Genomic DNA, 13,383 nt, shown 5'->3' on the forward strand with positions numbered 1-13,383 from the left:
AATCAGGTTAAAGTGATCATTGTTTGAGAGTGCAAACAGAGTTCCTCCTGCCTTTTATCTGTGACAGTGATGAGGAGACAGCGAGTGACTAGGCTTTCACACCAAACCATGCAAGCTCAGAGGAAGTTGTTTTGTTGTTTTTAAATGGATAACACAGCTTCATTCTCCTTAACAACTGCACATGTGAAAGTAGCCAGGGCCACCCTGACTTTCCTCCCACAATTCAACTACATTCAACTGTGAACCTTTACAATGTGCCTCCAATGGCATTCTGGTAGACAGGAGGTGAAATGTTACAAATGCTAAATCAGACTGCAAAGACCAATGGAGTATTTGATTTTGAGTAACCCAGAGTTACATAACTGTAAACCTCAATCATCACGGGACTTACATTAATAGGCAAACAAGACTAACAGTCTACAGCCATGCTAGCAGCTCTGTGAGGTTATACTTAGGCACAGTGATGCTTTGAGCTAAATGCTAACATCAGCATGCTAACATGCTCACAAATACAATGTTAACTAACATGCTGATGTTTAACACCCATTTGTTAAACATCATTGTTTACCATTGTCACCATCTTAGTTTCGCATGTTAGCATGATAACATTTGTTAATTAACACTAAATGCAAAGCACAGCTGTAGCTGATGGGAATGGTTTTGCAGGTATTTGGTCATAAAAGCAAGTACTGGACAAATAAAATGATTTGACCTGATGATGGCTTGATGAAAAGTCAGGGGATCACCAAAGATCTTACAATTCATCCCGAGGGGGACATGAATGAGTGTACCAAATTTCACTGCAATCCATACAAGTTAACAACAACATAGTTGTTGAGACATTTCACATAAAAGCAAAAATTTCAACCTCATGGTGGCGCTAGAGGGAAAGTAAGGGGATCACCAAAGTCATTAGACTTCATCCTCTGGGGAACATGAATGTCCGTACAAAATGTCATGGCAATCCATCCAATAACTGTCTGGACCAAAGTGGTGGACCGACCGACTTTGCCATCCCTAGAGCCGCGCTGCTAACATGGCTACCAACTCAGAAGTCACTGTCCAAGGGAATGTGGATATTAGATTAGATAATGCATTTTGCATCTTTACATATTCGACATTTTGATGATTTGCCTGTAGGTAAAGATCAAGCTGTTCTGAATGATGATAAGACCTAAAAACACATTGTCCGTGTCACTAATTTATCTATCTACAAGCTAACTTCCTAATTGGATGTGTTTTGGCTCATGCTCTGCCTCACACAGACTTTGGACTTTGTGGTTTCTGAGAGAAAAGACAGACAAAAGAGATAGAGATGATGAAAAAGAAGCATGATCAAAGAGAGATGAAACAAGACAGAGACAAACAACACACACCACAGCACCCAGCATGGGAGAGTGGCACGTCTCTCTTCATCAAAACATTTTCTAACTTGTCAACCTGCAGGAACAGGATGTGGTTAAGCGCTCTGTCGGCCTGTCACAGCTCTTTCACACCAATCCTCACCCGCTGCCACACACATAAACACAGACACAAACACACGCAAAAGCTTCCCTATCTACCTTACACACATCTCCTGTATTCAGATAGTGTCAAACAGCCAGTAGCTCATCATCTTTGTCACCTCGGCAGGCCATGTGAAGCGCAGGCACTGTGCCGTCCAGAGGGGACAGAATGAGACGGGAGAGAGGGAGGGAGACAGAGAAAAACTTCAAGAGATATTTAATGATCAGCCCACATGTTTGGGGTTTTCAAAATACAGGAAACCCAGAAGGCCTGGGGTGTGGAGCTGCCCTTGCATGTTAGCATACAGATATTAATAGAGTTGCAGCTTGAAAGATGAGAGGAGGAACAAAGAGAGAGTGGGAGAAGAGCCCTGCCACATACTTTATGCTCCCAAAAAAAGTCATTCAGATGCCGTCAGTGTTAGAGTTGAGCTCAGTCAGCGTTGAGTGGGCTAGTCTTTGCTTCTTGAGTTTGTTTGATATTCTAATGTTTTAATGACGAATGTCTGTCTTGCAATTTTGAGAAAATCTGTTAAAATTTTTTTTTTTTTTAGTGTGTAGTTCCTCTTTGAGGCACCTGCTTGACTTCATGTTTGAAATTAAACTGTTTTCGGTTGCTGTAACTTGAAATGTTGCTGTTTAACTGAGCTTCAGTAACGTAACTTTGTCCAAAGTGAGCTTAACTACTTTAGCTTTGTTTGGCCCAGCGGCCACGCATGGCACACTGAAAATGGTCCATTGCAAAGCAAAGTTCGGCCCTATTCTCAGAACTGTCACCCTTTTCATCCCACTGGAGTTTACAGGCCTGAAAAAGTGATTATTTTTCCATATTTTGAGGCTTTTTTCTGTTATGTTTTGAATTGCATCTTTTGCTGCAAGTTTCATATCAAAAATTAACTTCAATTTTGGTCATTTACACATTAGTCAAACACTCAACAATTGCATGGTGCCTCAATTAGGAAGCAAAACTCTCCAACCTCTTAAGGGATGTACAGTAAATGTTTAAAACACAATCAGACAACGTCCAAAGTCATGCTGATAGAAGCTGATAAAAAGTTGATAAAAATGTTCTCACCCTACAGTGACGTTTCGTAAAGTGACAAAAGCTGGATTATACATTGCTTAATAAGATGGTTCATTTCCTCAACATAATGAAGACAACAAGAAAATTCCAGTAAATTTGCTTTTCTAGGGGACAGCTGCAAGGACAAGTGGGCAGAGAGAGGATATCTGAGTGAATTCTGGTCCAGTTCCCCACGCTGGCACAGACAAGCTTGCAGCCTAGCAGCCTAAATTATGCATGCCCTCTTTCTCTCCCACCCAATCTCTCTCTGTCACGCACACACACAAAGTTTGAGAGAGGAACTCCAACTGTGTGAGTGTGAAGGAACAGCCAGAGAAACAAGGTGAAATGTGGGACGGACAATAAAAAATGCCAAAAGACAAGAGAAAAGATGGAAAGGAGGAGCTCGGTGCTTGATTAAACACATCACTCTGCAACGTCAGCACAAAACAACAACATTGTCAGCATTACATCAGCAATATGATAAGCCGTCAAGTAAATTATGATAAAAGCAGCAATTGGCAACAACATAAGGGGTTCCAAAACAGAGGATACTGGCTGAAGTGAGTCGCAATTGTTGTCACCAGTATCGGTCAACATCATCAAACCAGTTTGACTGTGATCACTTTGTGCGATGAGACTGTAAAATTCAAAGTCATTAGCAGGATGACTTGGAAGTCAATGTCAGAGTTTCTTGCTTTACAAATTGAATAATAGCCCTAATGTTTGGCACCATTATTTTGACTCCAAATGGAGAGAATATTAATATTCAGAACAGAACACAGGACACTCTCCAAAAGGTCAACTCTATCCTCTGCATTAATCACACAAGAATTTGAGTGAGACATCAGTTTATTGGCTCTTGGGATTTTCCCCGGTGATGTGTGTTTCTGGATGTCATCCTACTGGCCAAATCTGCTGCCTTGTTACACTCTTTTCTTGTGTTGTACATTACGAAAATATATATCTATATATATATAGATAGATAGATAGATAGATAGATAGATAGATAGATAGATAGATAGATAGATAGATAGATAGATAGATAGATAGATAGATAGATAGATAGATAGATAGATAGATAGATAGATAGATAGATAGATAGATAGATAGATAGATAGATAGATACTGTATATATACAGTCTGTACTGTATATATTTGTACAATCAAGTTGCTTGTATTGCTTGTTGTTTGTAATACAGTGGCAAACCTAGCATGAAATCAACTGCTGTCCTTTCTATTACTCTACATATAAAATATATTATATTATTATAATTTATTAATTAAAAAAAAATTGTATATTTAAAAAAGTGAACTGAAAAGTATGCCAGATTTGAAACTGATGACATCACAGCTTCCCCAGTTCAAGTATGTAATTATAGCAAGTAATTTGCCAAAGGGATTGAGGATGCCATTCTAACTTTGTTAAACTTGCTTTACAAACATCTGGACAGACCAAAGAGCCACGGAAGGATATTATTTATTGATTTTTTTCATTAGCTTTTAATACGGCTGATACGTCTATCAGCCATCATTTTGAGTGCTCAACTTATATCCTGGATCATGGGTTTTCTAACAAGCAGAACACAACAAGTGAAAGTAGGTGAACAGTCATACACACTCTTGCCAACATTAGATTTACATGAAACTCTTAGTACTCACCAGAACTGTACTGTAACAGTACCCTGTACTGAACACACAAACAGACACCTGAGCAGCAAAAGGACATCTGCAGCGATGCTTTGCCTTTCAAACCAGAAAGGCAGCAAAGTGTTCTGGCAGGTATGATAAGGAATTTTCAGAGGCAGTGGTCTTAACCACAACATCACATGGTTGGGCTTCAGCAGAGGGAGGTGAGATGTGAGCTTTAGCTTGCCTTAAAAACTGAACCTTATCGTTCTGTGTCCTGAAGGTACAGGAAAACTTCTCTGACACTTTTAAGGGCAGTTACCACCGTTATCGTGTCACAATGTTGTTTTTTTTTATTCGCCAGTCTTAAATGGCTACAATCCACCTCTTGGCAAGTTTACCTAAACCTTTGACTTCAGCAGAAATATTTCTACACACGCATACTTAAAATCAAGTTTCCCCTGTTTATCTTCACTGGGGTATTTACGCTGAAGACACATGAAACCATGGGGAAAAGGGTTCATTTGGTGGATATATAGTCAAATGTACATTAAAGGCTGCATACTAGCTACGCTAAAGTCCACTTTATTTGGTCAGAGCAAAGATACAGTCATTTCTAACTGATTTATACCCCGTCTTATTCCTTAAATCTGGCCAGACATCCAAAGTCAAGGATCTGCAGGTCTTGCATTCAGCAGTTTGCCTTTTTCCTTCACATCCAAAAGTGATGACTCTTGGCACAGGCATGATGATGATGATCTGATCTGATCCACAGACCATCAGGTTCACTACGCAGTCTACTTCCTGGCCTTTCTTTCTCTGTGTCGTATACAGCATACACACATGTGTTTCTGTGTGTGTCAATCTGTGTATTAGAGTGTGTTTACATGCTGTGTTGCATGTGACCATGACAACACCTTTCCCACAATCCTTCTTTCATCTGGACAAGATCCCCTGAGTCTTGGAGACAAAACAATACATGCAGTATGTTGTACATACAGTAAGGACTGTGATAAAAGAACCATGCTCATTTTGAATGGTGTGTGTGAGCCTCTGTGTGTAGTATGTACAGTATATAATAATGTGTTTGGTGTGCGGGGGGAATGCCATTTTACCAGCTGGTTTTCTGTCAGTCACTGATCCTACCCCGCTGTTAAAGCTCACAGTGACACAGCCAGGAACCAATATGACAAAATACCGCACAGCAGGGGGGTGGACTGATGAGGAGGTTGTGCACTACATTCAAATAAGCTTTCCTGCTGACTGAACAGGCTGAATTCTAATGTCGCTCCTAAATCTTCAAAGCATCTCATTTCTACACTGTAAAAAGATTGTCTCGTCCACATCGCTCCTGCAGCAAGGTAACTTTCACTACTGGAAGAGGAATCATGCAGAATATCAACCCAATTTTACTTAAAGAATTACTTAATGACACACTGTTTTGAGGTGGCACTTAGCACTAAATAGTATTCTATAAATATATATATATATATCTATATATATATATATATATATATATATATATATATATATATATATATATATATATATATATGTATGTATGTATGTATGTATGTATGTATGTATGTATGTATGTATGTATACATCAATCTTCCTCTGTTCATTATATTCTTACACATTTAAATAGTAACTTGACACCAGGCTGAAAATCTCAGGCCTTTTTCACAAGTGTGCTTTGTTGTACCTGTAACCACACCCAACAGTGATGTCACACTTATACACCACTGCAGCAAGATGAGAAGTTAAACCACTGGAGCTCAGCAAAAACAAGACTGTCAGAGGCTGTTCAGAGTGTTACTCTTAAAATCGGCTATGTGTTAAATATTTCTGTGATTATAGCATCAAAGTATTCGGTATACTCCGCATGCATTGCCGTCTGCAGCAGAATCTTTATTGATGCGACCACTAGGAGTCGTCAAAGTCAGAATATTTCACATTAATAGTCACGGTCCATAACGTCCATAAAATGTTCTATTTAAGACAAAAAGCGTTTCAAAATGTTCACAAGAAGTCTCCTTTCCTCTTATTTTTAAGTGCCAGAGGGAAACGTATGCATGAGTGCACTAAGTGGCCTAAAAACAGCATCAGAGGTTGTGTGAAGTGACCTCTCCTGATGATATGCAAACAGATGTTGCTGGTTGGACAGCGTCCATCTGGCTAGAGGAGAGGAGAGGAGAGGAGAGGAGAGGAGAGGAGAGAGAGGAGAGGAGAGGAGAGGAGAGGAGAGGAGAGGAGAGATAAACAGCTCCTACCTGAATACCTGAATTAAATCAAATTAGCCCAAACGTTGGGTAAGTATAACCCAAAGAAATAAAACATCTGGGTTCCTTTCAAAGATTTGATTTTTTACAAATCTTTGTCTTGATTCTGAGTGTCTGCTCCTCTATCTAATGATAACCTCTCAGAGTGATTTCAATACCAGTAGAGTTCCCTCCTGCTTCTATTCTGGTTTCAATACTCAATTCACAAACCAAAACAAGGGGAAACAATATCTGTCACTATGAGTGACAGGGCTGCCTTCAAAGGCACAGCTCAAAATGGAAGATATAGCCAACAATTCTTCATTTTTATCCTCATGCTCATGAATAGAGGCCTCTTTGTTGAAATCCATGGGTGGCACTAATGCTTTATCACAGGGAATGAAAAGAATAAGAGCAGCAATGCTCTGGATTGAGATGGAGCCTCCTCAAATCAGTCATTTATGCTAATGCTGCCAGTGGATCATGTTCCTAACTAGGTCCAAATGAACAATTAGCTGATCGGGTTGAAGCTGCAAAAACAGCTGTCAATCAGAAGATAAGAGAGTAGTGGGGAGAAGAGAAGAAGGGAGGGCAGCTGAGAAGAGATACAAGGAAATAGAATGAGATGATTGGCAAACTGACAAAATACCTGTAGACAGTCCAACAAGATTGAGACATACAAAGGATTTCGGGGAATTGCACAAGTGAGAAAGTACCTAGGAATGCGTGTGTTTGCATGTGCAAGCATGGGTGTGTTCACATTTTTGTGTGTGAGTGCATGCATTTGTGTGTCTACGCACAAATACACAGTCTGCCCATTATGCAGTTGGAGTAAGTGCAACTGGACCATTACAGTCCATTTAGGTTTCAAACAGTGAGACAGCACTTGGCACTTAATTTAGCCACACAAGCGTGTAACAGCACCCAGCTCACACTCCCAAAGCACTGCCAAAAAAAACCCACCCTCTTCCTGAGAGTTTCAAAGTGCTCTCTGACTGACAGTGCTGCTGAGAACGTGGTCTGTGTGTGGGGAGTGCACTGAGACGGGAATTCTCCATTAGAAGTTAGCGAGTAAACATATGCCAGGACACGTGGTGTTAGTACACACATGCATTTCAAAGCCAGCTCTCACACATGCACTCATCTTCTTAAACATATTCCATAGCTCTATCCAATATCTTAAAAGTGCATTCCCAATGCCCTGTGAATCAATAGCATATTGATCGGTGTTCTTTTTCACTGGCTTATAAATGAGTATGACAAAAGCTGTGAATCAAAAACAACAACCTGGGAGGCACAAACATTGTCTTTACAAACAAGACAAAAAAAATCTCTTAATGCAATTTTGCATGTGGATATGGATTTAGCAAAGGCTTTATTGTTGTGAAGGTTCAAACTATGTGCACATTTACTGTATAGTGGCTTCTGTTTCTCTGCCTGTTCAGGTTTTTTCCTATCCAATCTAATAACGGACAGTTCTTAATGTTTGCTGTCAGTCAGGATGAAGTTTTGTGATTTCATTTTCACAAAGTTTACCACTTTTTAAACAAAAATAATAATAGCTTTAATATAATCATACTGCACAACTAAAAAACATGTCTGCATTGCATTCTAGTAATAACCGAGTTGTCTGATAAATAATTTAGAAGATATCACACTTTTCCTTTCACATTTAACTCTTGTTCAGTCCAGTTACAGTAAACCTTTTTGGCTCTGGCTTTTTAGCTGCTAAATGCTCCACTATGTTCACCAGCTATTCGCTAACTTTGTCTGCTGTTCGGTAATGGGCAGGTAGCATACAGTGGAATTTTAGAGCTTTTTCATTGAAAACAGCTGTCTGCAGTGGCTGATGCTATGAGAGCAGTGAGAGTGAACCAAAACAGTAAAGCTGCGGGCTGGAAAATCCAAACTATGAGTGGAAAAACGCTATAAAGCTCTGCAGAGCAGAGGGGAAATGCAAAATCTGGTGATAATCCGCTGTGGGTTTCCCACCGAGAGATACAGTAGTAGTCATACTGTATGATCCATCGTTAGTGTAAAAATACTGATTATGGCTGCTTTAAGGTAAGCAAAGGCCTAAACCTGGAAATGGCGTTTGATGGTCAAAACATTTCTATTATGTCAAACATTTTTGATTAAAGGCATTTTCTTGAGTGTGAATGAAGATTTAGATTAATCTGCAAAAGCTATGTACTACAGTGGCTTGCAAAAGTATTCATACCACTTGAACTTTTCCACATTTTTTCACATTACAACAACAAACAAATGTATTTTATTGGGATTTCAAGTGATAGACCAACACAAAGTTGCGCATATTTGAGAATGGAAGGAAAATTATACATGGTTTTCAGTTTTTAAAAAATAAAACTCTGAAAAGGGTGGCATGCAAAAGTATTCAGCCCCCCTGACTCAATACTTTGTAGAACCACCTTTCGCTGCATTACAACTGCAAGTCCTTTGGGGTATGTCTCTACCAGCTTTGCACATCTAGAGACTGACATTTTTGCCCATTCTTCTTTGCAAAAGAACTCAAGCTCAGTCAGATTGGATGGAGAGGTCTGAACAGCAATTTTCAGATCTTGCCACAGATTCTCAGTGGGATTTAGGTCTGAACTTTGACTGGGCCATTCTAACACATGCATATGCTTTGATCTAAACCATTCCATTGTAGCTCTGGCTGTATGTTTAGGCTCATTGTCTTGCTGGAAGGTGAACCTCCGCCCCAGTCTCAAGTCTTTGCTGACTAACAGGTTTTCTTCCAAGATTGCCCTGTATTTGGCTCCATCCATCTTCCCATCAGCTCTGACCAGCTTCCCTGTCCCTGCTGAAGAAAAGCATCCCCACAACATGCTGCTGCCACCCCCATGTTTCACGGTGGGGATGGTGTGTTCAGAGTGATGTGCAGTGTTAGTTTTCCGCCACATGTAGCATCTTGCTTTTTGGCCAAAAACATCAATTTTGGTCTCATCTGACCAAAGCACCTTCTTCCACGTTTTTGTGTCCCCCACATGGCTTTTGGCAAACCACAAACAGGACTCCTTATGGCTTTTTTCCCAACTATGGCTTTCTTTCTTGCCACTCTTCCATAAAGGCCGGATTTGTGGAGTGCACAACTAATAGTTGTCCTGTGGACAGATTCTCCCACCTGAACTGTGGATCTCTGCAGCTTCTCCAGAGTGACCATGGGCCTCTTGGCTGCTTCTCTGATCAATGCTCTCCTAGCCCGGCCTGTAAGTTTAGGTGGATGGCCATTTCTTTTATTTTTTTATAACCTAACCCCGCTTTAAACTTCTCCACAACTTTATCCCTGACCTGTCTGGTGTGTTCCTTGGGCTTTATGGTGCTGTTTGTTCACTAATGTTCTCTAACAAACCTCTGAGGCCTTCACAGAACAGCTGTATTTATACTGAGATTAGATTACACACAGGTGGACTTTATTTACTAATTAGGTGACTTCTGAAGGCAATTGGTTGCACTGGATTGTATTTAGGGGTATCAGAGTAAAGGGGGCTGAATACTTTTGCACACCACACTTTTCAGAGTTTTATTTGTAAAAAACTTTGAAAACCATGTATAATTTTCCTTCCACTTCACAAATGTGGAAAAGTTCAAGGGGTATGAATACTTTTGCAAGCCACTGTACCTACACAACAACATCAACATCCAACTAATCAATGTATTGTACAGTTTAAGGCAGCATCTACAGATAAAGTCCTTTAAATCATTTGTGGTGCAAGAAGAAGACAGTCTAGCATAGCAAGTGTTGGCTTCTTGGATAATCCTCTCATTGGCTCAAGCAATTTATTGACCGGGTTTTTATCCCACTGCTCTGAGCTGTGTGTTACCTCTTTTGAAATCCTCCTGAAATGAGCAACAGCAACATGAACCCCCCTAACAGAGGGAACAAACTTGTACTTTCAGTGTTTTTATGGAGATTTTTTCCCTGAAAACTTTGGACTTTCGGACTTTCCGCAACGCCTAACGAACATAGTTACAAGGGCAGCAGGAGCAGAGAAAATACAAGGACTAAAATGGAGATTTTTCCCCCAAAGTTGCACACACACACTCCCTTTCTCTCCCTTGACAGTCTCCCCCTCTGTGAGTCTAATGAAGGCAGAGTGTGTAGGCGAGCATTCACGCCATGCCTGGTTGCACACAGTCAACCCTCCTGAGCAACATACGTACACAAGCACATGTACATAGACACACATATGAGCCCACACAACAGCTCATGGCATGGGCGACACAACACAAGATTACACACAAGGGCACAGACACGCACACACTCACACACTTCATAGTCTGAGCCCTGCGTACTTGACTTCAGGTCGGCCCATCTGTCAGTCTCTCTCTCTCCACCTTTCACTGTCCTCCTCTCACATGCAAATGTACACTTTTCCATCTGATTCACTCACACTGAGGGATCATTATCTTTGGCATATTGCAGACACTGAGCCATGATGGGGTTATTATCGAGACAGGGTCCCGGCACACTCAGCATGTCACTTCTCATTAAAGGACTACAACCCATCTCTCAGTGTGCGTTCAATGAATGTGTGGTCATTGACTTACCCTCCTTTGATGTAGTCCAGGAAGGTGACTTCAATGTCCACCAGGAATGACAGCAGCGTTACCTGTAAGTGACAGGGCCACAATCAGCTTTGTGTCAATGATAATGACTTTCAAGTGTTGCCTCTGATGGGACAAATACAGTTTCTTATTCTTTCTCTACACAATAAATACAATGACTGGTTCAATTACAAAATGAAACACTAAGCATTATGAAACAGGTACCCATCTGGAAAAGAATGATCCTCACCGTTCCAGAGTTGAGGTATTTTTTCTTCTTTCCTTTCTTCTTTGGATTTACCACCTAAAGAAGACAGGATTCTCTCTTGTGATTTCAACATCTATTCATTAATTCATTCTTCAATTCAGTCTTTCATTTGCATTATATAAGGTTGGGGTTTAAGAACCGGTCCAGAATTGGCACCAGTCCAATTTTCTGAGAGCTGGAGTATCATTAAACCTGCAATAACAGATTTTTTTTGGCCACTTGGGAAAGCCTTTTAAATAGATATGGCGAACTTCTTAGCAAACAGTTGCACGTCCAGCAGATACGGAGGAACATTAGCATTAATTTGGAACCTTGTTCCTAGTAACTGATGAATGTCTAATATTTGCTCTCCCTTTAGCTTTGATTTGGTCTCCACCAACTCCTGAGGGAAATATTTGCCTCCTTAGCTGCTAAATGCTCCCCTATGTTCACCAGCTAGTTGCTAACTTTGTATGTCGTTCGGTGCTTGGCAGACAGCGTACAGTGGGTTTTTAGCGCTGTTTCACTGAAAAAAGCTGCTGTTTTCAAAAAAACGCTGATGAGAGCAATGAGAGTGAACCAAACACGTGTAGAGTGTTTGCAATATGGCAGACTGGGGCTATACCGTCTAACATGAAGCATTTATTGCTTGATATAACTGTGGTGTTTTTGATGTCTCTAATAGCAGTCAAAATGCTAGAATGAGCTGATGCTAGTGCATCCAGCTCAAGCAAAAACAGCAAACACATTTAGTGTGCACATGGCAACATCAGGAATATTAATATACTTATTTAGTTCACATTTTAACTAAAAACAGCTAAGCAGCTAAATCCAGAGTTGGATTATGGCTCTAACCCAGGTGGTGTGACTTGAATATGTAATAGGACTCAAAGTGAGTGCACAGTCAACCTTTCTTGGATAAATTAAGATTCCCTGCATTTAAAACAGCTTTACTTATTGCTTGACCCCGTTGTTGTTGTCAACAGATTAGAAAATATACACTTTCAGCCGTGGGCCTCAATTCATTTCGTCTCTCATGTTGCGACCCAAGCTCATTATAACATACAATTGCTCCTGTGATGTGGGGACCAGCCAGAAAAAGAACTCCTTTTGAATCCCAAACACTGCATCACAGCTTTTAAATCTGAGGTTTATGGTCTAATTAAACTGGGCCAAGGTTGAACAGAAAGAGAGGACCTCAGGGAAACAACATACAAATGTGTGGATTTATGCATTTCTCCTTGGTTCACATTGCAATAGGTACACACAAGGACACGTTTGCCTCTGGAGGTGAGGTGCAATGATTGAAACGTGGTTGTAACACACACACACACACACACACACACACACTGAGGGCCTTTAGCAATGCAAAGCCATCCTCTCTCTAACTGCCAGCTTTAACTTGAGGAAAAACCAGGGTCAAGAAACAGGCCAGAAATCACAAGATTACTTTGTGTATGTGTGTGTGTCTGCCTTTCTATCGGTTTGCTGTTCCTCACATAGTCGCCAATGTGCCTCTGTGTGCGCCTTTGTGCATGTGCACATCTGAGCGCTATTAGGCAAACAGCAGCTGTTTAAAATGACAGTCCCCTGTGTGCGCTCCTCTCTGTGTGGTACTCTGTTAATCAAGAAGTGTTGACTCTTCCTGGGAGAAGATAAGCCAGTGATCCATCATAACTGTCAGTGTGTGTGCAAGAGAGAAAGTGAGGGAGAGAAAAGATGTACAGTAGGATAAACACGGTCCCTGTGCCATGTTATTTTCAAAATTGCATAGACATTTTGAACTATAACTAAGTCTTATGAGAGCACCTATCATCATCTTAATCATTGATTATTCTCCACAAAAAAATACAGTATGTCAGTTTATAGGGGGATATTTAAATCATACTATATATTGGAAATAAATGTTTTCTCCTCTCCTGCCTTGCATAGTAACTGTTATCTTAAAGGGTCAGTTCACCCAAATCACAAACAAACATATTCTCCCCAAGTGATGCCACTTGAATAAGCGTCGGTTGGGGCTGAAGACTAAAAGTTTGAAAATGAAAAACATCTGGAAGAAGTGAGCTTACAAGACCTCTGTAGCCCGCTCCTCATCTCTGCTTGAGG

General features: G+C 40.6%; 1 protein-coding gene across 4 annotated transcripts in view; it reads right to left on the reverse strand.

Annotated features, from left to right (window-relative positions):
- Positions 1 to 13,383, reverse strand: part of LOC122871025 (copine-8) — a 91,073-nt gene that overhangs the window by 18,461 nt on the left and 59,229 nt on the right. For all 4 annotated transcript variants that reach the window (XM_044185541.1, XM_044185540.1, XM_044185542.1 and 1 more), the window contains exons 12-13: positions 11,278 to 11,331; positions 11,031 to 11,092 (exon numbers count right to left, since the gene is read on the reverse strand). In XM_044185541.1, the coding sequence (XP_044041476.1) occupies positions 11,031 to 11,092; positions 11,278 to 11,331 (116 nt within the window). The remainder of the gene's footprint in view (positions 1 to 11,030; positions 11,093 to 11,277; positions 11,332 to 13,383) is intronic.

The sequence above is a fragment of the Siniperca chuatsi genome, linkage group LG23 (assembly GCF_020085105.1).
Source record: "Siniperca chuatsi isolate FFG_IHB_CAS linkage group LG23, ASM2008510v1, whole genome shotgun sequence".
Taxonomy (NCBI): domain Eukaryota; kingdom Metazoa; phylum Chordata; class Actinopteri; order Centrarchiformes; family Sinipercidae; genus Siniperca; species Siniperca chuatsi.